The following is a 22,132-nucleotide window of genomic DNA, read 5'->3' on the forward strand; positions in this document are numbered from 1 at the left end:
TTTAGCCTCATTATCAAATGTTTGCAGTGAACCGTGTGAACCGCCTAATAGCGGCTGGAAGTGAAACTCGATTCCCAGCCAGAAGAAAGCATGTGACCACTCCCACCGACAGTGCTGGCGGGACAGGTGCTGCGGCCCCCGCGCACAAAATCCCGTCGGCCTGGCTCCGGTTGCACTGTCTCCTCCCGCGGCGGAGCTCCGGAACCCACCTACTCACTCACCTCCCTTCTCCCGGAGTTGAAATGAGCACAATTAGCGTTCCAAGAAGCGGGAGTCAGGGGAGGGCAAGGAGCCCCGCCCCCCGGACATGGTTCACCCCCAAGCCCACCGCCTCTTGGTTTTGTCCTGCGGTGCCTCCTTCTCCAGGTCTCAGAAACCTGGCGTCTAGGGGTCGGCTTTCTCCTCTTTTCTGAGGATATGGAGGAGAGGAACGGGGCGGGGTAGGAATCCGTGTCTCGCACCACGGTACCTTGGGAGTTTAGGGCGCGTGTGCCCGAGTCCCCCATGCGGCTCTCGCACGGCCGCTCGAGTTCTCGCCACCGCGCGGCGGCCACTGTTGTCGTGGTCGCTATGACTACGGGTCGCGGTTTTATTTTTAATAGCGGCCGCGATTAGAAGATACCTGGGCCATGATCCCCGCAGCTCCTGCGTCTGGGTGGTGCACCCTGACCCCAGCGCACTCAGACTCCGGCCCAGGGCGCCCCCTTCCGCGTCCCCAGATACCCCCCACCCCGCCCTCATTTCCAGCTGGGCGCCCACGAAGTGCAAGGAGGATAAGGGAGCAGAGAGAAACTCCCGTCCAAGAAGGATTCCTAGTAACCAGCGGCCTCCATGAGGGGGTTGGGGCCCGGAGGGTGCGGCACCCCTTCCGAAATGCAACGCGACCTTCCACCTGGATTCCCATACCCACTGTCACACCTGATCCTCGAACCCCAACGTTGTGTCCTGGGATCCCCTTTGCCCTCGAGGAGCCCACGGCTCGGCGGGACACGATACGCACAGCTCCCAGGATAAGAAGGTGAGGGTTTGACCTGGGTCCAGGCAGTGTGCTTTTGGCCACCTTCCAGAAACCATCCAGTAGGTTGCCTCTCCAAAGTCGCAGAAGGTTCCATCAGGAGGGACCAGTCCTGATTTTCAGGTGCTTCTCAACGTGTCCAAGTTTTCCCTTGTTCTGCTTTCCTGATCACCTGGCGGGGTCGCGGTGAGGGTGGAGGGTTGCGGGCTTGTGGAGACCCGAGAAAGCGCTATTTTGACGCCGCAGAAGCGCCGGGAGAGTCCCCGCCCTCCAGGTATTTGGGTGAAGGCGCGCGCCCCCAAAGACCCTCTCGACTCAGATTTTGAAATACGGGAGCCGCCCGCGGGGCTGCGCACCTCCCTGCGAGTCCAGAGGGAGAGGCTGCCACCGGAGGCACGGTTCATCTACAGGATGTGGGTGATGTTTGGGGCCCGCAGAATTCTCGGCTGCCCCTCACCCACCGGGCGTCTCTTACTCTCCAGCCTAGGTCGTCTATCTTCGGGGTCTCCAAGGGCCGCCACCCCACAGCCCTAGTACCTGAGAAGTACGCCCCCTCGAGGGAGGGACACTGGCAGGCATCTGATGCTGCCGTCCGGGTCCAACCCCACTTGGTCTAGACCATCGGTATCCACCGCGCCCGGGCACACCAGCTTTTTCGCCGCGGGGGAGCGGTCCAGCCCCTCTCAGACCTCGTCTGCTCGCGTCGCTCCCCCGCGTCGCTCCCTGTGCTGAGCCTTGACCGGAGGTGGCGCTCTGTGCGCCCCGCGGCTCGCGACGCACAACCCAGGAGCTCCTCACGAGCGTTTCCTTTCTCTTCTTTCCACTCTCTCAGTTCCCGGCTAAGGGTGCAGCCCGGTCTTCCGCGAGGGAGTGGGAACCCAGGGGAACGCGGGGGTCACAAGAGAGGGATGAGGCAGGCAGACCCCTCCCTGACCTGGGTTTGTTCCCACCTCGAAATGTGGGTGGAGGTTCCTCATTCAGGTGCCCAGGCTTCGGATCCTGGGCGGGGGCGCGTGGCAGCCGCCAGGTGAGTGCCCCAGACGCGCCCTTAAACCAGCCCCACCTCTCCCTAGAGACTCACTCCCCCTCCTTTTATGGAAAGGGGAAGGCAGGGGCCCTGGATCCAGACGGTGGAAAGCGGCCGAGCGCTGGGGCGGGGGCCGGGCTGGCTCTCGTGCCCTTTTTGGCGCAGCAGCTCTGGGCGCTGCCCTCTGCTGCTGCTGGGGCCCGAGAGAGGCGAGCCGGCGGCGGCGGCGGCGGCGCTTCTGCGGCGGCCTCCTCCCCTCCCCGCCCGGTGCCGCAGGATTGCAGCTGGCACTGGAGGGTGGGCAAGCTCGAGGGAGGGGCGCGCGGGGAACCCTGCCGCCTGTGCTTGGAGCCGGGCGCGGGGCTTTGATGGATTTAGCTGCCTGCGTGAACGCGAGTGTGCTCACTGCAGTAGCGGTGGCGGCCGGGCCCTGCCCGGCCGCAGGACCCCCGCACGCTTCCGAGGTGCGGGTCCGGGGCCCGGAATTCGCGGGAGGCGGGGGGCGGGGGCGGGGGAGGGGCGCGGCGGCGGCGCTATAACCCCCTCCCCGCCGCCGGCCGGCTCCACACGCGCGCCCTGCAGAGCCCGCAGAACTCCGGCGAGCCGGACCTGCCTGCGCCGCCCTCCTCCTCCTCCCTCTCTCCCCGCGGCTGCTGCTGCTGCGGCGGCGGCGGCATCGGCGCCGACTCGGCCCTGCGCCCGCCCTCAGGCCCGCGCGGGCGGCGCAGCGAGGCCCCGGGCGGTCGGCGGCTGCCAGGCGGCGCGGCCGCGGGAGCTGCCCGTTCTCTGCCGGCGGAGGGCGGAGCGCAGCGCCGTAGCCGAGGGCGCGCCGCGGCGGGGCGCACGCAGGCCTCCGGGCCGCGCCGTGCTGGGCCGCGCTGTGCCCGGCCGGGCGGCGGCAGCCAGAGGAGGCCAGAGGCGAGCGCGGGCCGGCGGTGGGCGCCAGAGCTGCCCGCAGCCCGCAGGGAGAGCGCGAGCCGGCAGCCGGGGCTCGGCCGGGCGTCCAGACAGGTGATCGGTGGTGCGGCAGCGGCCCCAGCCTCGCTCCGGGGTCCCTGTCGGAGCCGATGCCCGCAAATATGCGGAATTACCAGCCGGGTCGCTCCTAAAGCCGGCGCCGGGGAGCGAGCGCGGCGGCCAGCACCGGGAACGCACCAAGGAAGAAGCCCAGCCCCCGCCCTCCGCCCCTTCCGTCCCCACCCCCTACTCGGCGGCCCAGGAGGTTCCCGGCGCTGCAGGCGCGCTCTCCCTGTTCCTCCTCCTCCTCCTCGCTGGCGCCGCACTCACTGCTCGCGCCGGGCGCGCTCCGCCTGCTCCCAGCTCTCCGCGCCACCCTCCTCGGGGCCGGGTTCCCTGAGGGATGGTACTGAATTTCACCGCCACAGGAGCCCGGCTGGAGCGCCCGCCCTGCGGCCTCGCCTCCCCGCCGAGCCGCCAGCGCCTCGGGACGCGATGAGGACCTGGGCTTGCCTACTGCTCCTCGGCTGCGGATACCTCGCCCATGCCCTGGCCGAGGTGGGTGCCACCCCCGCGCCCTGTCCCCTCTCTGGTTCCCCCGGCGCACGCCCCCCGCGGGACCGGGCGCCCCAGACTCTGCAGAAAGCATTTTGATTTGTACTAGACTGGTCAATTTAAAAATTTTCCCAACTGGGTTCTATTTTCTGCCATGCCCAAGTGTGTCTAGTGAGTCTACAGCGTGTTGCGTCGCTCTGCCTGGAAGGGACGGCGGAGCGGCGAGGTGCAGAGTGGGGAGAAAGTTCGGGGGGCGCGGGCGCGTCTTCGGGGAGGGGTAGCCAGGTCGTGGCGGGCAATGCAGTAACGGGGTGCGGGCAGCAAAGAAGTGGGTGTGTGTGAGCCGGTGGAGCCCTGGGAGGGAAGCTGGGTGGCTAGTAAACAGGTAGAGGCGGCTGCAGCGGAAGCCCCAGGCTGGGCAGGGTGGGCATCGCCGAGTCGCAGCCCCGGGTTCGCAATCCCCAAGCCCCGCCGGGCACAGGGCCCGTGCAGTCCGACCCGCTCGGGGCCCTGCTTACAGGTGGCTGAGCGAGGCAGCTGGGGCCGGGCCAGGCGCCCGCGCCCTCCCACCGCTGGCGTCCCCACCCCCCGCCCGAGTCCCTAGGAGCTTTGCCGTGATGAATGACTTTCCACAGCCTCTGTCGTGGGAACTTAGTGCTTGAGCCCCCCAGCGACCCCCGACTCCCTTTAAACACCGGGAGGGAGAGTGGGGGAGGCCGAATGGTGGGGGTGGGCTGGGCAGGGACCCGAGAGCCGGAGGTGGATATTTAACCCTCGCTTTCCCTGCAGCCTCTCCCGCCGCCGCTGGATTTGGGCGTCCTAGTCGGCGCTAGGGCCGCGGCTGGGCCGGAGTCGGGTGGGGCGAGCGCGCGCGCGCGCGCGCGTGTGTGGTGAGGGGAGACCCTCTTCTCCAAGAACTCGGCCCGGGATTCCAGGGCGTGAAATTTAAGCCCCTGGCTAGATTAAAGTGTTAGAGCTGCCGCGACTTTCGTCGTCGATCCGTGACGCATTTCGACTCGCTTTTTCTAGATGTGGATTTCACTATTAAACCAGAAACTCCGCGGCCCCCTCGCCTCCCCCAGACCTGTAACTGACACCCCAGGCGAAGGCTGGAGTGTGGGGGCTTTTGTTCCAGCAGTAAAGGCGGCGGTGGGGGCCTCTTTTTGCAAAGGGCAGACAAGGATGGGGGCGGAGAACTTGGGAACTCAGCCACCCCACCCTCGTCTCGGACTCCACTCCACGGCCCCGGCGGGATCCGTGTGGGCTGCCGCGCTGCAGCCCCTCGGGCCTGGCAGGAGGCCTTGGACTGCCGGACGCGCGCCGCGGGCGCTGACCGTGTGGTCTGCTTGCAGGAAGCTGAGATCCCCCGCGAGCTGATCGAGCGGCTGGCCCGTAGTGAGATCCACAGCATCCGCGACCTCCAGCGACTCCTGGAGATAGACTCCGTAGGTAAATCGCGCCCCTGCCCTTGGCGCGGGGAGGGCGCGGGTGGCGGGCGGGGAGTCTGCGCGGAGCCGCCCCCCGCGCGGCCGGGCCGGGCGCCGCTCCGAAGCGCACCGAAAGGTCAGAATCCATTCCTCGGCCATAAACGCCCAGGCGCATGAGTCAGGCGTTTCTCCTCCAGTCGCCACTTTCTCTCCCAGCGGCGGCCGAGGGCTGCTTGCTCGCGGGGGGATTGTTTTCGCAGTTAAGGAAAACGCCGCGTGTCATGAGAAGTTCAGCCGCGGAGAGGGCGCCGGCGCGGCCGCCAGGTGTGCGGGCTGCGGAGCGCGGGACTGGTCGGGGTGGGCAAAGCCCTGGCTGGTGCGCCTGGCCCGCCGGCCACCTGGCTAGACCCTGAGGGGCACGGAGCCTGTCGGGCCAGGGCCGCTTAGTAAACCCTGCGCCTGGTGCTGCGCTTTTTCCCGGGCTGGGCCTCTGTGACTGCTGGAGGCCAGTGACTTTCTCTTTTCGCGACCCAATAAAAAGGCACGCCTAGGACACATGTGCTTGGGGCTATTTTGGGGGCTCACTCCAGGAGTCTGGAGCCCAGCCACTTAAGAAAACAGTTTATTTGTAAATGTGGAGTTTTGAAGGTCTGGTTGCAGGGTGGGCTAGATCCAAGGTTGCAAGAGTTAAAGGGGTCTCTGCAGTGGGGGCAGTGGTGGTGCTGGGGACTGTGTTCCCCGAGGACTGGAGAGATAGCCCGGTGTTGGAGGACCAGATTTCCTCTAGGTCGTTGTGGCGCCATTTTCAAAATTAACACTTTGGAACGCCATCCCGAGTTAACTAGGGAGGTACTCAAGCGGGAAAACCTACTGACTGGTTTTTTAAAAAGGCCTGAGATGAACTTGTCAAGAAGAGGAGTGAAAGGCAGCCAAAGTGAAGAATTTTAAGTGAAATGAAGATTTTTCTCACTGCAACTATTCTGAAAAGGGGGGTGGGTGGGGGAATTAAGTAGAATCACATGGTCTAGTCATTTGGAAATTTGTACCTAATTATGATGGTGGAGAAGCCCAAACTGTTTTCATTCCATGCCAAAACCATTTTCTAACAAGGCGGCTGGTTTCTGTAGTTTCTTGACCCAGGAAATCCTTCTCCTGATCCTTATCAGGAGTGGGGTAGGATTTCACTTGGAGATCACAGTTGGGCCAGGGGATTTTGACCCAGTCCCTTGATGTGCAAGCTGGGGACGAAGAGTATGGTTTGAGAAATTAGGGAAATATTCACTGGTCCCTGGTGGATTTGGAGGCCTAGAGACTGCCTCTCTGAGAAGGTTCCAGGGCTTTGCTCTCTTGGCTTGTGGGAGTGAGACCTTGTTGGGCTGGACCTCCTGTAGGTCAGTCATTGGATGTGGCATGGAAATGGGCCATTCACTTTCTGCTGGGACCATTCTTATGCTGGTCTCTGCAGCCCCGCCTACCCCACCCCACCCCCACCATTAACACTTTTAGCATTGCAGCTCTGTGGGGTTTGAGGATGGAATTCCTGACCTGGGGGCTTCTGGGCTAGAGCCTCTTTCGGAGAATCCAAAGGAAAAAGCCAGGGGTGCACGGATAGTCCTCAGGCTGTTTTCAAATTGCCTCTATAAAAGGGGGACTGCCTCTCCCTTCTGCCCTGGGGAATGCAGGGGTGGGTCATATGCTCCTGTCCACCTGTCAGACATTTGGGTCTGAATAGGATTCTCTGAGTGCCTGGGAAACTGTGAGAGTGAAATGAGGGCCTCTGGAAACCATCTTGCTCCCCAGTGTTGACCTGGGGTGGGGACTCTTTGTGACAAAAACTCCAAAGTATCTCTACACCCCCTCTCCCAGGTGTGGAAGCAGAGGAGTCTAGTCTGATCAGAGGACAGGAATGGCCTGTTGGCTCCTGAACTTGTGTAGGGTTCTCCCGGCCCCCATCCCCCCTCTTCCTGACTGAGGGGATTTGCTGGGGGTTGTAGACAGCCCTGGGGGCCAGGTCTCTTGAGAGGCTGCCCTCTGGGCCCTGGCCTCCCCTTTAGGTCTACTCAGGTACATCTGGCCTGTTAGGGGTACCCTGGTCTGGCAAGAGCCATTTAGAAGGCTTGGGTGGGCGAGGAAAGGCCAGGTGATGGGAGATGCCCAGTTTGACTACCTGCTGTGTGTTTCCCCAGGAGTGGTCTCTAGGAGGACTCTTGGTGATAGGTCCCTCCAGGGTAATTCTGCCCTACTGCCAGCAGGGAGGCTTTGAGTGTCTGGTCCCCACCTTGAGTGGGTGGAGCTTTGTGACAGTCAGGTAACACATCCAATGGGCCAATTACCCCCATTTTACAGATGAGAAAACTGCTTTCAACCTCATATCTTATCCCTGGTGTGGCAAAACCTCCAGAGGCTGTGGTGTTCCCAGCCCAGAATGTCACTGAGCTGGGAGTATTCCACAGTGTACAGTATATGAGGGGATTTGCATGTGTCTTTCAGTGATCAGCAGCCATAGAGTTTGGGGCCTTTGTGGCTAGTGGTGTGGCAGCTGAGCTTTGTTCTCCAGAGTGGTCTAGATGGATGCCCGTGGGTCATTGAGTAACTGATACACAAACATCCCTGTCCTGGCCATTAAGACCTGACCAGGACAGGGCAGGAGGAGTCTCTATCTTGTAAGTTGCCATGTGTCATCTTGTGGACACCTTCATCGAAGACCAAAGGGAAACAGCTTGGCGAACTGTCCTGAGAGTGGTTTCAGGGGATGATTTGTGCGGGGCTGTGAGAGATCTCATCTGAATTCCTGCCATTTGACTGCGTCCCCTGAACAAGGGTCTGCTTTTGTGACCCCCCATCTTGATTGAGGAACAGAGGACCGGCTTGTCTGAGTAGGAGCCGCTTGCACTTGCTCATCTCTAAGGAGATAGTACATCCGCAGCACTGAGCTTTGAGGACTGAAATTCTCTCAGTGCATTAAACTGGACCAAGGGGCCTGGGGTGGGAGTCTGAGCCACTGGTCCCAAGGGTCCTTTCACTAGCCGTTTGTCCTTGTCTTGTTCCACTTTTGGGGGCCTAGGTTTCCTCGGGGGGTGAAAGGCTGATAAAGCCTACTGTATAACCATAAAGGTTAAGACCCCAGGGAAGCAGTTGAGCCAGCATGATGGTAGTAAGTTGTTAGATTGCTGGTGTCCTTCTTGAGTCTCCAGAAGCTGAGATGGACCTTTTCCGTTTGGCCATGGCAAGATGGGCACCACCAGGACATGACTCACAATGTCACTTTTTCATGAAAAAGTGCTCCTTGTAACAATTGGTTGATGGGAAATTCTTATTGCATGAGTAGTTATGTTCTGAACTTATTTTGGGTCTCAAAAAAAAAATCAGTAGCTTTGGAACATTGAGTCATTTTAAGTCAAAAGTTGGGCTCTGCTCAGCCTTCATCTTGGACATTCATACCTTATGCAAGGTTTTTGGTTCTCATTTAAATTGCGCAGGATCCAGACATCTCAGGGAAGAGGAGGAGGCCAGGGTTTCTGCTATTGACTGTGGATGCTTGGATGGATTGGGCAGACAGCAGCCTTGGGCTGCATGTCCTGCACTGGGGTGGGCTCCTACCTGGGCTAGAAGTGGGAGATCCCTTGAGCTGGAGAGGGGAGGAGGCTGCAGGATAGGACCCAGCAAATCTTGGAGAGTCCTGACTGTTGGACACATGCCCTGGGACTTCCTGCTGCGTCTGGAGGACCCAGTCGTAGTACCAACTGTATCCAGGTATGGGTGGTGTTGGGCTGGTCTGTCCACATGACAGGTGGTAGGGCTGTGTCCTTCCTCAGTCCCAGAAATTGGAGGGTCTGAGACTCAAAGCCTCTGTATTATGTGGGGTTGGGGTTCTTGGTTTGGTCTTAGTGCTGGGCTGTTGCTCTATGGCTTTCTGCAGACCACCTCCCTTCTCTGCCTGGCACCACAACTCCTGCCTCAGGACTTGGGCCACTCCTCACTTACACTCCATGAGCGCCGTGTTGCCCTTCTGCTGTTTTCTCATGACCTCTGGCCCTCAGGGCAGACTTATTTCAGGAACAAGTGGGGGCTGGCTCACAGCCCAGTCTGGCCTTGCTTCTGATGCCCCTCCAAGGTTAGGACACTTCATCTAGGATTGGTTTATGGGGGCAGGGGCCCTCAGCACCAGCAGGAGTCTCAGGAGCCCCATCTTTCAGTTCATTTCTGTGGCTGTGGTGGAGCCTGGAGATGGGCCCAGCTGGACGGTACAGGCTCTTGGCTCTGGGTTAGATGGCCTCAGGGACTTTCTGACCTGGTTGAGCCCTCAGCGTGGCTTCATTGGAGAACGTGCCATCAGGGAGACCACCTGGAGCCCCTTCCTGAAAGGGTCTCAGCTTTCCCCTGCGTTTGGGGGACCTCTGCATTGACAGGACTATTTGACCTGGTTGTGTTTCACTGCACATCTGAAAAGCCCTGAGTAGAAGGAGAGGGCCGGGGGGATCTCACCTGTCTTGCTAGGAGGGTTGGACTGAGCCCTTTGTCCCGAGTGGGGACCCTGCCTGAAAGAGGCAGGCCACACAGTGTGGACAGTTGTCGCCATGTTCTCTTTCTACCCATAGGAGCCGAGGATGCCTTGGGAACCAGCCTGAGAGCCCACAGGGCCCACGCCACCAAGCATGCGCAGGAGAAGCGGCCTGTGCCCATTCGGAGGAAAAGGAGCATCGGTGGGTTCAGGAGCTGCGCGGGTGGGAGGAGCTGGCCATGAGACAAAGGCTGGGCCTGCTCCTCCAGCTCTGGCCTCCTGCCCTCTCGGAGGCCGCCCTCCTCCACCTCCATGCGGTGTCTCCCGCCTGCCTTGCGCTGCAGTCCTAGTTCGGGCCAAGAGTTTCCAGGAGAGGAGAGCCATCATAAATTCCTTAAGTGCCCCGTCTTGTTGGGGCCTGTCTACGTGGAGGCCTTGCTGGAAAACGTGGCGGAGCTTAATTTCCAGTTCCTAATGTGAAGCACCAGTGCTCTGGGCCCCTAGCCACAAGACGGGTGCAGCCGGGTATGCCAGGCTTGGGGCCTCTGGAGACACCTTCCCCAGGGCCCCGCCCCACTCATCTTTATCTCTGGGGCTCCAGGCGGGCCTCCTTTGGGGAATAGTCTTCTGTAGAGCCTGGCCTATGCTATTGGGGTTGGGGGTGACCCACTCAGTCCCTTTCCGTCTGAGGGTGCCGCCACTTATTGTAGGACTGCTCATTGCTGTGTGACTCTGGGCAAGTGGATCCCCTCTCTGAGCCTCAGGCACCCACAAAAAGGTAGACTTTTATATCTTTCACCTTTGGGTGTGGTATGTAGGTGCTTTCTAGGTGCTGTGAGCAAGGGATGTTACTGGTGCGAACATGCATTTCATACCCTCAGATCAGACCCCAGCCAGGTCCCAGCATCCAGTGCTCAGGATTCCTAGTCCAGGCTGGGGGTGGGTGGAAGGCCTCTCCCTGGAGGGGAGTTTTGAGTGGGAAGTGTACAGTGGCTCCTTCCAAATACCCAGAGCAGTATGTGGAGCCCAGGGCCTGGGAGTTTCTCATGCCTACTTCTCCCTGGTGTGTCTAGAGGCCCTTGGGGGTCTCTTCACCCTGTGAACAGGAATCTGGTGGAGGAACTGGCTAGCTTCCCTGCTGGCCTCTTTGTTAGAGCCTTCGATTCCAGTTCAGGCATATCTGTTTCCTGAGAGAGCCTGCAGAAGACGGGGCTGCTTGCCCTGGAGTGTGGGGGCTGTAGGGTGCACATAGGTCATGCACCCTAGGGGGTGCCAGCCTCTCCCTGGCTAGCTTGGTGGACTGGACCTCCTGCCCCTAGCTGCTTCCAGCTTCCCCAGCTCTTGGCCAGGGGTCTATATCAGCCCACAGTGTTGCTGAGGGCAGAGGGAACAGGCTCTGTGTGGCCCCAGAGACTGTCTAGCCCCTTGAGACTGTCTGGGGGTGGCCTAGTAAGGGTTATCAGGGGAGGAAGGTTTGTACCCCAGAGTCCTATGAGGACTTCTTCACACCTGGTAGGCAGATGAGATCCTTAGGGCTGGGGTGGGCTGTACTGAGGACAGCAGCGCAGGAAGTGGCTGCTGCCTCCTCCCTGGGGGCCAGCTGGGTGGCTTCTTGGTGACCTTTGTGAGCTAGGCCCCAGGTGGTGGGGGGTTGCTGCTGGTCCTGTTCTGCTGCCCTCCTTCCCCTTGGCTGCTGTGTGTGAGGTAGGCCCAGCGTGGCCAGGCTGTTCCCCAGGGGCTGCCCAGGGTTTTCTTTGGGTCTTTGGGGTCAGGTCATTCCCTTTGCCCACAGCCCTGACCTTGCCCCTCGCTCCTGAGTGGCTGTTGGGGACCAGTGTGCCAGCTCACACTGGGGGCATCAGTGATGTGGGCTCAGCTCCTTCCTTGGCTGGGCCCGTTCAGCATGGACGGGGCCAGGCGGGGTCAGGAAGGCATGCACACTTGCTGTGCTGTGCTGACAGAAGTGGAAGGGGCCTCTGTGTTCACCACGATCTTGCCTCTGCAGAGGAAGCCATTCCTGCAGTCTGCAAGACCAGGACGGTCATTTACGAGATACCTCGGAGCCAGGTGGACCCCACGTCTGCCAACTTCCTGATCTGGCCCCCGTGTGTGGAGGTGAAGCGCTGCACGGGCTGCTGCAACACAAGCAGCGTCAAGTGCCAGCCCTCGCGGGTCCACCACCGGAGCGTCAAGGTGAGCCGCCGTACCAGTGCAGCACATGTTCTGCTTGGTGCTTTTTTTTTCTTTATTGGAGACTGAACCCAGAGGGACTTTGTCTGTGAGCCACATCCCTAGTCCTTTTTATTTTTGAGACAGGGTCTCACTTAGTTGCTTAGGGCCTTGCTAAGTTGCTGAGGCTGGCTTTGAACTTGTGATCCTCCTGCCTCAGCCTCCCCAGCCTCTGGGATTACAGATGTGCGCCAACACTTCTCGCTGCCGGGTGCTCTCATGTGGTGGAGGATAAGAAGCAGCTTAGGGAAGGCCCAGGTGGAAGCGGGTGAGGACCCAGTGACCTGGTTGGCGTTCTTGGCACCAGCCTGTGGTCACTGAGGGCCAGCACACAGCTGGCTACACAGCCATCTCCTAGGCAGGCTCAAGCTATGGTGACCCCTGGGTCAACCCTGGGGGATTCGCATGGTTACTGTTTCTCTTTCACCCCCTCAGTCCTGGGGGCAGATTTTGTTGCTTCAGTCCCTCTGGGCAGCTGGATTGGGGCTGGTAGCTTTCAGCCTGATTTAGGGCTGTGGGGACGGGGTCTGCCTGTCTGGCCCCATGTGTCCCCCTGTGCAGCAGGTTTGAGTGGCTGTGACACTGGGTCAGTGTCACACCTCTCAGGTGAAGGGTTTTCTGTGCCAGGGTTTGGGCATGGCCTCTGTCTTCAGAAGGACTTTAGAGGGCAAGTGTCTTGGGTGTTTCTGGGCTCCTATGAGGCCAGTTGAGGCTGGAATCTTTGGGGTCCCATCCAGGGACTGGATACCCTTAGGGTTCTGCAACCTAGACATTGGTTCCAGTTAGTTGAGATACCATTACGTCCTGCATGACCCTCAGGACAAGCAGATCCAAGCTGGGAGTGTGGCAGGCCTGCCAGGCATGGCTCCCATCAGGAGAGCAGGCCACTTCTGCTTAGCCAGGCTTTTAATGCAGGGGCCACTTTTCCTGGATAAAAGGATTCCTGGAATTAGGGTTGAGGTTTCATTTCTAGGGCAGTGTTGGAATCCATTTCTGAGTCTAGGAAGAAACCATTTCAGATTCCACCATGTACTGTGACTCTGTCCCTGGAGGGAATGCTTGGAAGTGCTTTCTTCCCCTCGCCAGGTCTTAGACCCAGGGTGGGATGCCTTAGACTTATCATTGGTGTTTTTTTTTTTGTTTTTTTTTTTTTTGGTCCTGGAGATTAAACCCAGGGATGCTTAACCACTGAACTACATCCCCAGTCCTTTTTTATATTTTATTTAGAGACAGGTTGCTTAGGGCCTTCCTAAGTTGCTGAGGCTGGCTTTGAACTCCTGCCCTAGCCTTCCGAGCCACTGGGATTACAGGCGTGTGCCACCATGCCCAACTAGCTAAGACTTATCATGATCTCCAGCACTTGGTCCTCATGGAGCCCTGGGAGTGGAATGAGCAGATTCCACATCTTACTGCTGGATCTCCCAGGCTGGCACTCCCCTTAAGGGGCCCAAGGGTTTCCCTGCGCTCAGGGCTTGTCTGGGGAACTCTCCTGTCTGTAGGGCAGACAGTGGGGGCTGACTCAGTCCTCCAGGCTCTAGTGGCCAGGGATCCCTTCCTTAGCCCAGGCCATCTCAATCCCTTGTGTAACCCTGGCCCTTTCCCTGGGCCTCAGGGCTCTTATCAGTGGTATGGTGGAGGTGGGGGTGGGGTCATAGACTCCTGAGAGTCTGGGGTACCTGTTGTCTTGTTCTTCTGAGCACAGGGGTAGATCAGATCCAGGTGAGATGTCTCATGTGGGCACTGGGCACTGAGGGACTGGGCTGTTCCTATGGCCTCTGGCCTCTGGGACCCCCCACGTTTCCTCTGGGGTGAGGACAAAGAGTGTCCATTCACAGCTAGGTAGTGGTGGCTTCTCTGGTCCCGAGTGACCAGGTGGGTTCAAGGTCTTTTGACCTGGTGCCCTCAGAGGTGTCCTTCCTGGGAGAGGCTTCTCTGCACTGTGCAGGGGTCATGCCTTGGCCCTGTGGTTCTTACCTGCCCATAGGGTTGTGGTTAGCCTAAGGGGATAGAGTCTTACAGCTGGAGTCTGGCCCTTCCAAAGCTCCCTCTTGGGGAAGGTTCTCCCCCTACCCACCCATAAGGCTGCAGGGGAACATCTGGCCCCAGACACTGGGGGCTCTGGCAGAGACAAAGAGGTCAGCAGGAACAGGAGGCCTGTTGTGGAAGCCAAGCAGAAGGCCTGTCCTGCTCCATTTGGGATTGAGGCATATGACCTGGACAGAGGGAGGTGGGCCTGCAATACAGACTCATTTGGAGCCAAGCACTTGTATGAGTGGATGAGGGGTTAGCAGGGCCAGTCGGAGCTGGGGAGGCCTGTGGCAGCCCTGTCCACCTGGAACTCCAATCTTTATGGTCTTCAGAAGATTTTTAAGCACCTTGTCATGCAGGTGGCAGCAAGACTGGGAATGGCCACCCAGTGCAGCCCGGGCTGGTGAATCAGGCTCCGGGTGTCTAGTGGTCTTGCTGGGGTTGATGGCCAGTCCCCTGTGACTTCCATGGGAACAGCTCAAAGACTCAAGTATTGTGACCACTGTGTGGGACCTGGGCTGGTCTTTCCTCTCTTGTGGGGACGTGTGGAAAGGAGGCCTCAGTGTGAACCTAGCACCTGCAAGGGTTCTAAACCACCACTGACCATCAGCCACCAGGGGTTCCAGCCATGCTTCTCTATCCTGCATCACATTGTCAGCATTTCTTCCAGACCCCTTTGCAGGGTTGGGAGAGGGGTGTGGAAGCTGATGTGGATGCTGTTGGACAAGCCTGGTCCACAGAGCTGCCCCAGTTGTTTGGCCTAGACAGAGCAGAGGCCCAAAGTCCTGGTCCAGTGTGAGTAGTGTGTGATGGACTTCGCCTGGCAGTGTCCACCCCTGGCCCTGCACTGTGGGGCCACTGTGAGGTCAGGGGGGGTTCCAGCTCTGAGCTGCCATCTGATCTGGCCCTGCCGGAACTGGCAGCTGCTCCTGCTGCACTGGAAAGCTTCAGGCTGGTGCCTTTTAAGGCAGTCTCAGGAGCCAGGGTCTGGTGGCATCAGTGCATAGGTTCCGTCAGCTCATCTCCACTGCAGCACCCACTGTCATCACCTGGCTCTGGCTGGGCTGGCTCTGCTGGCAGTACCTCAGGCTTCCAGAAGGTGTCTGCTCACTAGGCACCCAGGATGGGCCTCCCTTCCTGGTGGAGGCCAGAACAGTGTTCTGGGGGGGAGTTCCCAGTAGGTCCATTAGTCGTTGGGGTCCTTCTGGGGAAGGGGTGATGGTAGTAGCCTGGGTCTCAGGTAAAGGGGTCTCAGCGTCCTTCCCGTGTGAGGAACACTGGCGTGGAGATGCTGAGTGTCAGCATAGTGGGTGATGGTGCCTGTCAGGCTGTGAGCCCTGGAGTCTGGAGTCACTGCGTTTGAGATGCCAGGTTGGGCCCTAGGAGCAGGTTGGGCAGGGCTCCATTCATGCCAGTGTGAAGTCTGGTGTTGTCCTCCCTCCTGGGTTGGGGGAGGACACACGCGGGGCCTGTGGACCCATGGCTTGCTCCCACAGGGCCCCAGTGTGGGTTTGGCTAAGCAGGGGTTTCTGGATTCGGAGAGATATCCATTTGAGTGGCAGGCACAGGGCCTCTGGGGTGGGGCCTCGTGACCTCTGGACTGGGGTTATGTTCTTTCTAAGTCCAGGCCTCCATCCCTAGAAAACAGAAGGTCCTGGGATTTGAAGCCTGGGGACCCTGAGCGGGGCTGCCGGCTTGTCTGTAGCATTTCCTTCTCTAAAATGGGCCATCCTGGGCTCATGTCTGCTGTAAGGGTCACAGTGCTGGGCTCAGTAAGTGGTAGTGTGTATCTGCCCTGTCCCGAAGCTCCGGAATGATCAGGACCAGCCCTCAGGGAATGTCTCTGAGGGTGACAGTGTGACTGGGGAAACTTGGTGGCTTACCAGGGTGGGTATAAGTGGATGTCTTTGAAAGAAGTAGGAGTCAGGGTGTTGGGTGTGAGAAGGTGCCGCCCATGTGTCCCAGAAAGAGGAGGGGGGTGGACCCTGTGCTGAGGGTACAACACCCCCAGCTGGAAGCTGTATGGGGCCCCGGGGCCTGAATGGGGGTCCCCGGGATGTCATAGTCTCTATTTTGAGAATTGGCTTTTGTGGAGAAGGTTTTTGAGAATTTAATATTCCTAACGTGTTCTTGGGAGAAAAATGTAGCCATTTCCTGGCCAGACAGAGGTGGCGGAGCCGCCAGAACCCTCGTGGACCCAGGAGCAGGTGCGACCGTAAATCACTGTCTGTTTTTCTCTGATAAACATGGGGCTGTCTGGAGAGAAAGTGGGCCCCCAGACCAGAGCAGCCCCATCTGTTCCCCTCTGAGGAGCATGAGGGTGGCATTGCTGAAGTCCCGGGAGCCCACCCTGCTCTTGGTACCCGCCTGTTTCTGGAGAAGAGCAAGCCTGCTTCCGACCTGGGGGAAGGGGGTTGGCCTGGTTGGGCCATCTTGGCTGAGCCCAGGCCTTAGTGTCTACCCTGCAGGGGGATCTAGGTGAGGCTACTGTTGACCAAAGAAGCTGTGCCACCTGGAGGGCCAGGGCCAAGGCCAAGACCAAGACAAGCACCTTGCCTGAGCCCAGCCCCAGGGCTCTAATAGCCCTGTCCTGCTTCTCTGGTCCCCTACAGAGGCCAGGGTGGCAGGTATCAGAGCACCCACCCACTTGGGTCTGTGGTCAGAGCCCCATGGGAGGGAGGAGGCTGCTGGGCCCAGTCTTGTGTGCTATAGGCTCCCTAGTGATTAGCACGGAGACAGACTTGGAATCTGATTCCTGGACAGCAAGGGTATGGCTGGGTGCTCTTCATCTGTAGGGGGACTGTCCCATCCTCAAAGGGAAGGTCTCTGAGACCCTGCTCTGCCTGCCGGCAGCCAAGACTACTATGTGAAACTCGAGGACTGGAGAGTGGGCCATGTAGGAGCCCTGGGGGCCTCTAGACCTGGCCTCTTTGAGCAGAGCCTGGGCTGATTTTGGGGCATGGGCAGGCTCTGTCCCAGTCCTGGGCACTACTGCAAGAGCATCTTATCCCTAACCTTATCCCTGGGTGGCTAAGCTAGATGTCCCCATTTCATAGCCGGGGGCCTATGTGCCTGAGGGCACAGTACAGCTCTCAGGCTCCTCCTCCTGGGCCATGGACCTGGGAAAGGGACAGGTGTAGGCTGGCTGGGGCCGCTGCAGGCAGGTACCTGGTGGAACACCCTGGCCGGGAAGCCCAGGGCATGTCCTGCACACCTGCCTCCAGGCGGGCATCTCTCCCACCTCCTGACGTAGCGAAACCTCCAGGGCTGACCCCTGGCCCCTGGCCACACCCTGTAGTCTGAGCTCATACCTGGCAGCCTGTGTTCACACCTGAGGCAGCCCACGCCAGTCCACACGCCCGCCAGGCACCCGGCACCCTTTGCACTCCAGGTTAACCATTAACACAGCTGAGGTGGCAGCCACGGCAGGGTTCAGCAGAGTCTGGTTCCCAGAGCCTCAGGGTTGGCTTAGCTGTGGGCAGCTGCCAGCCCGCTAGAGGGCCAACCCCTCTGACTGGGGTCCTCTTGGTTCCTGGCCCCCAGGCTCCTTGGGAGACGTGGGAAACCTTCCCTTCCTTGTCCCCTGACTGCTGCAGAGCCAAGGCCCTGGATGGAGCTCCTTGTTCATCTGTGGCCAGTGCCAGGTGTGGCACTCCCTGACCTCCAGGGGTAGCCTAGGTGAACCTGCTCTTCCCAGCCCCAGTTTTCCCCTGGACAGTGAGGGATGGAATAGGTGAGCCCTGAGGGCCCTCCCAATGTAGACACAGATGGCTGTGCAGGGCTCTGCGGGGCTGGGATGGAGCTGCTCCCCAGCCTATGCTCCGGGGGCAGGTGGGCTGCCCAGGGGTTAGGAGCAGGCTGCCACTCATGCTTTTGGGGCCATCTTGGGCAAGAGGCTTCCTCATGCCTCAGTTTCCTTTTCTGGCCATGGAGATGATAACTCCTGTCTCCTTGCAGGGTATAAGGGCTAAATGAATGATGGTCTTTGCACTTGACCAAGGAGAGAACTGCTTCTCTGGGCAGATGGCTCCTCATCCGTGCTGGGGTGAACGGAGTTACTGGGTGGGCACTGCCCACGGTCATGGACTGAGTGTTTACTCTGTGCACGTGTGTTTCTCATGGTGGGCATGTGTATTTATTCACATGTGCACATTAAGCTGTGTTCCTGTGACCCAGTGTGTAGGTCCAGGGCACAGTGCCTGTCCCGTAGGACTGGGGATTGGCTTCTGGTCCCCCATTTTTGAACACTTGGAAGTTGAGCCTAGGACCCTCTGCTTCCTCCTGCAGCTCCTGGGGAGGGCTGTGGGGCTGTGGTTCTGTGTCCAGAGAGGTGGGGGCTGGTGCTCATGAATGAGGGAGCTCCTGCTGAGTTCTGGGTGGCCTCCAAGCAATCTGCACTTGAATCGTGGTCCTGCACCCACTCCTGGATCCACCTCGTGTGGCCACTGTGGCAGCCTGGGTTCCTGCCCTATGTTTCTGAGAAGGGCAGGCCTTCTCTGAGCCCGAGGAGAGCCTCAGGCCTGGTGTGGAGTCAGCCAGTGGCTGGGACCATGTGGGTCATCTGACCTCTGGAGTCCAGTCAACTCTTTAGAGGACCAGGCAGGTGGAGCCAGAGACTCCCCTGCAGGAGGTCCGGCACCAGCCCAGCTCAGCGGCAGGGCTCTGTCTCCAGCCAGGGCTTCTTTTTCCTCACTAGTAGTAAAACACATATTTGGAAACATTCCTGCTGCAGGTAAACATGGAAGCAGATGCCTTCCCAGCCCCCTGAGCCATGTGCAGCCCTCGGACCTCCTGGGCATACATGAACCTTTGGGTTATTTTAAACGAAAATGGGACCAAGATTGTTCTCACCTGGCCCCTGTTCCCACCTCAAGGGAGGATGCCCGGGAGGAGGGTGGAGGGAGGTTGGAAGTCAAGTTCAGGCTGTTCTCCATCCTCCGCCTGTGGAGGGCCAAACCGCCAGGCCCCACATCATGGTGTCCACAGCCCCCAGGTGTGAGTGGCTCTGCTGTCTTGGCAGGTGGCCAAGGTGGAATACGTCAGGAAGAAGCCGCGGTTGAAAGAGGTCCAGGTGAGGCTGGAGGAGCACTTGGAGTGTGCGTGCGCACCCTCCAGCCTGAGTCCGGACCACCGGGAAGAGGAGACGGGTAAGTGGCTGCTGCCTTGCTCTTGGGGGTTCCTGGAGGCCTGGCTTCTGGGGACATCAGGGAGGAGACCTGCCACCTGGGGAGCACAGGATAAGCCACAGAACTGGCTGGAGAGGAGGGTTCAGCTTGAGTGAGGCTGGTGGGGTCCTTCCTTGGCTTCTCTGGGGTGCTGGGGTGTGGGCAGGTGAAACATGCCTGCAGAGCCCCTGTTCAGGTGGGCAGCAGGAGCAGATGGGAAGGGGGGCACTGGACATGGCTGCGGCCTTGCAATGGGGTCCTGGCCTCCACCGTGCTAGGCAGTATGCCCAATAGCAGCGAGGTGCTGTGACCCGCTCTTTTGCCAGCCTGGGTGCAGAGGAGGGGACGCGGAAGTGTCTCTGTGCCAGGGCGGATCGAGCTTCTTTCAGAAAGATAAACACCTCAGGTATTTATTGCTGCAGCTTTGCTCGACAGCCTCCAGGCCGCTCACGGTCCCTGCCCTTTCATTAACAGGAAGGCGTAGGGAGTCAGGTAAAAAACGGAAAAGAAAAAGGTTAAAACCCACCTAGAGCGCCAGCCAGGTAGGCCCCGCCGCCGGGCGCTGGGATGCTGCAGGGCTGGGAGGCCGATCCACCGAGGATCACTGATGATCACTGCAGCGAATCAGCTTCCCTGGGGCGGGCGCGAGGCCTCGGGCTGCGTGCTTGGGTGTCTGCTGGGCGTGGGCTCCTTGCAGCTCCCCCTCCCTCAGCTTTGCTCTGCTCTTCTTGATTGGGCTGCAGAGCATCACACACAAGTGGAAGGGCTTGGGATGCTGGGGCAGCATGGTGGCTCTCGTGTTTACCCACTGGGACCACCTCCTGCCCACTCCACTGGCAGCTGGGGAAACTGAGGCCTAACCGGTTACAGATATGGGTTGTTGAAGGTGGACCAGTGGACCCTGGAAGTACAGGGCTGTTGGCTCCCTTGCATCAGCAACATCAGATAGAGATAGGGTAGAAGTTTCTGACTCTCAGAGTTGGGGAAGAGCTAAGCAGGTGTGGCAGTCCCGGGTGCCAGAACCACCTCCTGGGCCTAAGTGGCTGCTCAAGCTCCAGAAGTCATATTAATACTCCAGACTGGAAGATAAAAGGAACGTGGGGAGAAAGAAGGGCAAAGGCAGCCCTTTGGAGAGTCAGCCAGGACTTGCTTTCTCACGGGCTGTCCTGGGAGACGTTGGAGGTCTGTTGCCTCCCAGAGGAGGAGGGCAGCTCTGGGCCTTCCCAGCCTTGGTTGGCCTGTCTGGCTCAGGAGGCCAGAGCCCGTCTGGCCTGGCCCTTCCTCTTGGCACGTGGGCCTCTATGGCATCCAAGACAAATAGTTGTCGTAGACTAGAGGAGATTCCTCAGAGATAGTGTGTCTGAGAGCCCTGGCTCCTGTTGGGCCATGTGGCTGGGGACGTCTGCCAGTCCAAGGGGCTCTGGAGGCCCGTGGGTTGGGCCCATTTGTGAGGACCCCTTGGGAGAAGAGCACCCACTTGGCATCCCTGAAGCAGCCCAGCAATGCTCAGTCAGGGCCTCCGCAGCCCAGGGTGTGGCGAAGGGGTGGTTCTCTGCCTGCCCCCGAGGTCCATTCACCTGCTTTGAGAGAGAGCTGCCAGGGCCAAGGAGCACTTAGGCTCCAGCTTCGGGTGGACCAGGTGCTGGAATGTAGGATGCAGTGAGGTAGACTGGGGCTAGGGTGTGCTCAGGGATAAGAGCGCTTGCCTAGCATACAGAAGGCCCTGGTTCCATTGCCAGCATTGAAAGCAAAAACAAAAGAACCCAGCATAGGTCAGTCTGGCCCCAGGGATCCCTCTGTCTGGGGCTGGTGCCATCTATTTTCAGCTAGTTGCAAGCTCAAAATGGTTGCCAGAGCTCCAGAACCTGCCCAGGACCTATGCTGGAAGAAAGGAAGGCAGGGAGAAGGGCATAAGAACCCTTCTGGGCCTCAGTTTCCCCATCTGTACAATGGGAGCATTGGGTTTGCTCTCAAGACATGTTCTTCTGTGAGATGCTGTGAGCCTAGTCCCGATTCTTTCAGGATATTGCAACACGGTTAAGGTGGCAAATTTGATTCTTCAAATCTCACGGCAGGTTTAAATCCTAAGGCTTGCACAGTGTGTGCCCCTGATTGGGTCAACTGCCTCAGTGATACGTGCCTGGTGGCCCAACCACTGAGCCTCTGTCTTCCCTCTCCCTGCAGATGTGAGGTGAGGATCGGCAGCAGCCCTCTCCTGGGACACGGATGTACATGGCGTGTTACATTCCTGAACCTACTATGTACGGTGCTTCATGGCCGGCCTGCGGTCTTTGTTCTCCTCCGTGAAAAACTGTGTCCAAGAGCACTCTGGAGAACAAAGAGACAGTGTACATTTGTTCAGTGTGACAGCAAAGCGAGTATTGTAGCACTCGGAGAAACTGTAAGCTTCCTTGTCAGAGAGAGAGAGAGAGAAAACAAACCACAAAACACGACAAACAAAACGGACTCAAAAAACATCCAAGCCGTCGGCGGAAGGGCCGCCCCGCGGGGTGGAAGTGCAGTGGGCTCGCGGGTGGATCTGTCTGGGCCGCGGTGCTTTCCCGGAGTCGGAGCCGGGCGTGGGGAAGCCAGGCCTTGGAGCCACCACTGGACGCCTCCTCGCCGCAGCACTCGAGTCTGTGGGACCCTCCCGGGAGCCTTAAGTGGGTTTTTTTACACCATAAAGTGATGGAGCTTTCCTTTTTACTCTTTGCCTAGCTTTTTTTTTTTTTCTTTCCTTTTTTTTTTAATTATCTCTTGGATGACATTTACGCCCATAACACACGAGGCTGCTGTAACTGTCAGGACAGAGCGACGGTATTTTTCCTAGCAGGATGCAAACTAATGAGATGTATTAAAATAAACGCGGTATACCCACCTATGCATCATTTCCTACATGCTTCTGGCTTCCTGTGTTTCCCCCTTGCCCCACGTACTTCGTATTTTTCCATTTAAGCCATTTTGAGAGGACTCCATGGGAGCCATCGATTGCTGACCTGGTGCCTGCGGCAGAGTGGCTTCCCAACGCGGACTCCCCACTGCGGTGGCGTCGGGGCAGAACCTAGAATCTTTATTTTTGGTAAAATGTTGTGCTTTGCTTGTATTAACAGAAATGTGTGTGTGTGGTTTCTTTGTCCTTTTCATTTTGATTTGTAAAGGTGAAGTTTGTATTTTTAATATTATCAGTTTTATCTACCTGCGAACCTGCTGTTTTTTTTTTTTTTTTTT

At 59.0% G+C, this 22,132-nt stretch overlaps 1 protein-coding gene across 8 annotated transcripts; it reads left to right on the forward strand.

The window, feature by feature from the left end:
• Positions 1 to 621: 621 nt before the first annotated feature.
• Pdgfa (platelet derived growth factor subunit A) lies at positions 622 to 22,132 on the forward strand. 8 transcript variants are annotated; one of them, XM_047533527.1, is made up of 8 exons: positions 694 to 1,018; positions 3,428 to 3,557; positions 4,907 to 5,003; positions 9,580 to 9,684; positions 11,488 to 11,675; positions 18,760 to 18,886; positions 19,379 to 19,446; positions 21,089 to 22,131. In XM_047533527.1, the coding sequence occupies exons 2-7, from the start codon at positions 3,495 to 3,497 to the stop codon at positions 19,432 to 19,434; spliced, it is 636 nt and encodes a 211-aa protein (XP_047389483.1). In that variant the 5' UTR covers positions 694 to 1,018; positions 3,428 to 3,494; the 3' UTR covers positions 19,435 to 19,446; positions 21,089 to 22,131. The 8 variants fall into 8 exon arrangements, 7 of the variants coding, with proteins under 7 accessions (XP_047389483.1, XP_047389484.1, XP_047389486.1 ...); XM_047533530.1 differs by lacking the exon at positions 694 to 1,018 and adding an exon at positions 1,906 to 2,042 and having other exon boundaries at positions 21,089 to 22,132; XM_047533533.1 differs by lacking the exon at positions 694 to 1,018 and adding an exon at positions 2,166 to 2,339.

The sequence above is a fragment of the Sciurus carolinensis genome, chromosome 18, assembly GCF_902686445.1.
Source record: "Sciurus carolinensis chromosome 18, mSciCar1.2, whole genome shotgun sequence".
Lineage (NCBI taxonomy): Eukaryota > Metazoa > Chordata > Mammalia > Rodentia > Sciuridae > Sciurus > Sciurus carolinensis.